The 2,745-nt window shown below is 34.8% G+C and overlaps 1 protein-coding gene across 1 annotated transcript; it reads left to right on the forward strand.

The window, feature by feature from the left end:
- Positions 1–970: 970 nt before the first annotated feature.
- LOC126080222 (olfactory receptor 5T2-like) lies at positions 971–1,915 on the forward strand. Its single transcript, XM_049891486.1, has one exon. The coding sequence runs from the start codon at positions 971–973 to the stop codon at positions 1,913–1,915; it is 945 nt and encodes a 314-aa protein (XP_049747443.1).
- Positions 1,916–2,745: the final 830 nt, after the last annotated feature.

Here is a 2,745-nt window from a genome sequence, read left to right on the forward strand (position 1 = left end):
ATCATGAATGTCATGATTGCTCTTCTCTTTTTATTTTTTAATCTTTCCAATAATTTCTTATATTTTCACCAGAAACACTTGAGGGAGCAGAAAAACATATAGATTGTCAAAAATAGAAATAGTCAAATGTGTAGCCAAAAAAGGAAAACACAATATATTGAATTTAAGAAAGATATATGAATGAAACATAAACCATCATACACTTTTTTCATTCAGTTATAGTGAATTTTTCCCCAGAAAGCATCTTGACAAAGTCTCTTCTGCAAAACCCAAGAACGACTAATGAAAGTGGAGAATGTTCAGAGAGTAGCTCATTAAATATTTCAATACCAGTTAGTGCTACTCTATAGTACCAACTCGATTCCAAACATTTCATATTTTCCATTACTTTAAAGATTAAATTTTATTAAGTTATTTTTCTCTCTCAATGTTTATCCCAGTCATGGGAGATAAACATTAATATCCTCATTTTACAGGTGAGAAGATTGTAGCAAATAATTTTAAACAATTGCTGAAAGAGCTAGAATGTTCTACTCTAATCCTCTGTCCATTGACACACTATCTCAAGTATTTGATGTGAGAAGGAAATTTCTTTGAAGAAATAACTGTCTTTAATAAATAACCTAGTTTACCCACTTATTTAGGAAATGACATGATTTTAAAGAAGTCTTTTAATGAATAAGATAATTTAATAAAAAAACTAGTTAGCCCAATTAATTTGGGAATGACATGATTTTAACCAATGACTAAATGTCTTTATCTTCCATTTGATTCTGCAGAGAATGGTAGTGACTCTTTATTCATTGTCTTGTTGTCTTAGGTGTCGCAGCTGAGAAATCATGCATTTTTGAAAAACCGATATAAGTATGGACTTAACACTCCTTTGAGTCACAATATGGTGCATGCCTGTCTTAGAAATACAAATTGTGATTACATGAATATTTTGAAGTTTGGTCCATGATGTGTCAACATGAAAAATGACACAGAAGTCACCACATTTGTATTGAAGGGCTTTACAGAAAATCGTGGTCTTCAGGTCATCTTATTTTTTCTATTTCTAGTAATCTACCTCTTTACTCTGATAGGAAATTTAGGACTGGTGATATTGGTCATCGGGGATTCCCGGCTCCACACCCCCATGTACTATTTTCTGGGTGTGTTATCTTTCTTGGATGCCTGCTATTCCTCAGTGATTACCCCAAATATGTTAGTAAATTTTATGTCAAAGCGTAAAGCCATTTCATTCCTTGGATATGCAACACAAATATTTCTTGGTGTTACTTTTGGGACCACAGAATGCTTTCTTTTGGCTGCAATGGCTTATGATCGCTATGTAGCAATCTACAACCCACTTCTCTATTCAATTACCATGTCACCCAGAGTCTATGTGCCACTCATCACTGCTTCATATGTTGGTGGTATTTTACATGCTACTTTACAAACAGGAGCAACTTTTAGCCTCTCCTTCTGTGCACCCAATGAAATCAGACAAGTCTTTTGTGAAATTCCTCCTCTCCTTGCTATGTCCTGTTCTGACACTCATATCAACCAGCTTCTACTCATCTACGTTGTAGGTTGTATTGAGATATTCACTATCCTGATTGTCCTTATCGCCTATGGTTTCATTTTGTTGGCCATTCTGGGAATGCGTTCTGCTGAAGGGAGAGGAAAAGTATTTTCCACTTGTGGCTCTCATCTAACTGGAGTGTCAATTTATCATGCAACAATCCTCTGCACATACGTCCAACCAAGTTCTAGCTTTGCTTTGGATCATGACAAGATAATGTCAATATTTTACACTGTTGTGATACCCATGCTAAATCCCATTATCTACAGTTTGAGGAACAAAGATGTAAAAGAAGCAGTGAAAAAAGTGTTTGGGAGAATTCAGTTTATCAATAAAGTATATTTTTAGCACTAAAAATGAAAAAAACTCAGGAGTCATGGACTATGCCTCCATGTGAAGATACGACAAAGATGAAATTTTTGTTTCAGTTTATTACTGTCTTTCTATTTTTCTTGAAAATTTTGAAATAAAAATCGTAGTCAACCCTCATCTTTTATAACTATTATAACACATACAGAAAAACTATGCCATCAATTTGCTTCTGACATGTTCATACTGAAACACGTGTATATGTGCAGGTGTGCATGTTTATATATACATATATATATACATACATATATATATATACACATATACCCATAATAATTCTGATATATGTATACACACCCATATATGTATTTAATCCTTTTTTAAATTATTGTATATTTTGTTCTCTTGCTTATAAATATCTATTGGGATATGGAATAAATAAAACATACTTATTTAGTATATTGTCACTGACATTAGGTGCCATCGAGTCAGATCCCACTCACAGCGACCATATGTCCAACGGAATGAAACACTGCCTGATGGTGCACCATTCCCACAACGGATGTTATGCTTGAAGCCATCATTGCACCCGATGTGTCAATCCATCCCATTGAGGGCCTTTCTCTTTTTCACTGACACTCTACGCTCTATGATGTCCTTATCCAGGGATTGATCCCTCCTGATAACATGTTCTATGTATGTCAGTCGAAGGCCATTCATCTTGGTCATAATGGTTGTGATGGTTATGAGGACATCTGCAATCCCCTGCTTTACATCTTGGTGGTATCTCCACAGAACTGCCTTCTGCATGTTGTTTTTGCTGGATATCATCAAGACTTATGGCAACCTTATGTGCAACAAAAGCTAAC

Source organism: Elephas maximus, chromosome 7, assembly GCF_024166365.1.
Source record: "Elephas maximus indicus isolate mEleMax1 chromosome 7, mEleMax1 primary haplotype, whole genome shotgun sequence".
Taxonomy (NCBI): Eukaryota; Metazoa; Chordata; class Mammalia; order Proboscidea; family Elephantidae; genus Elephas; species Elephas maximus.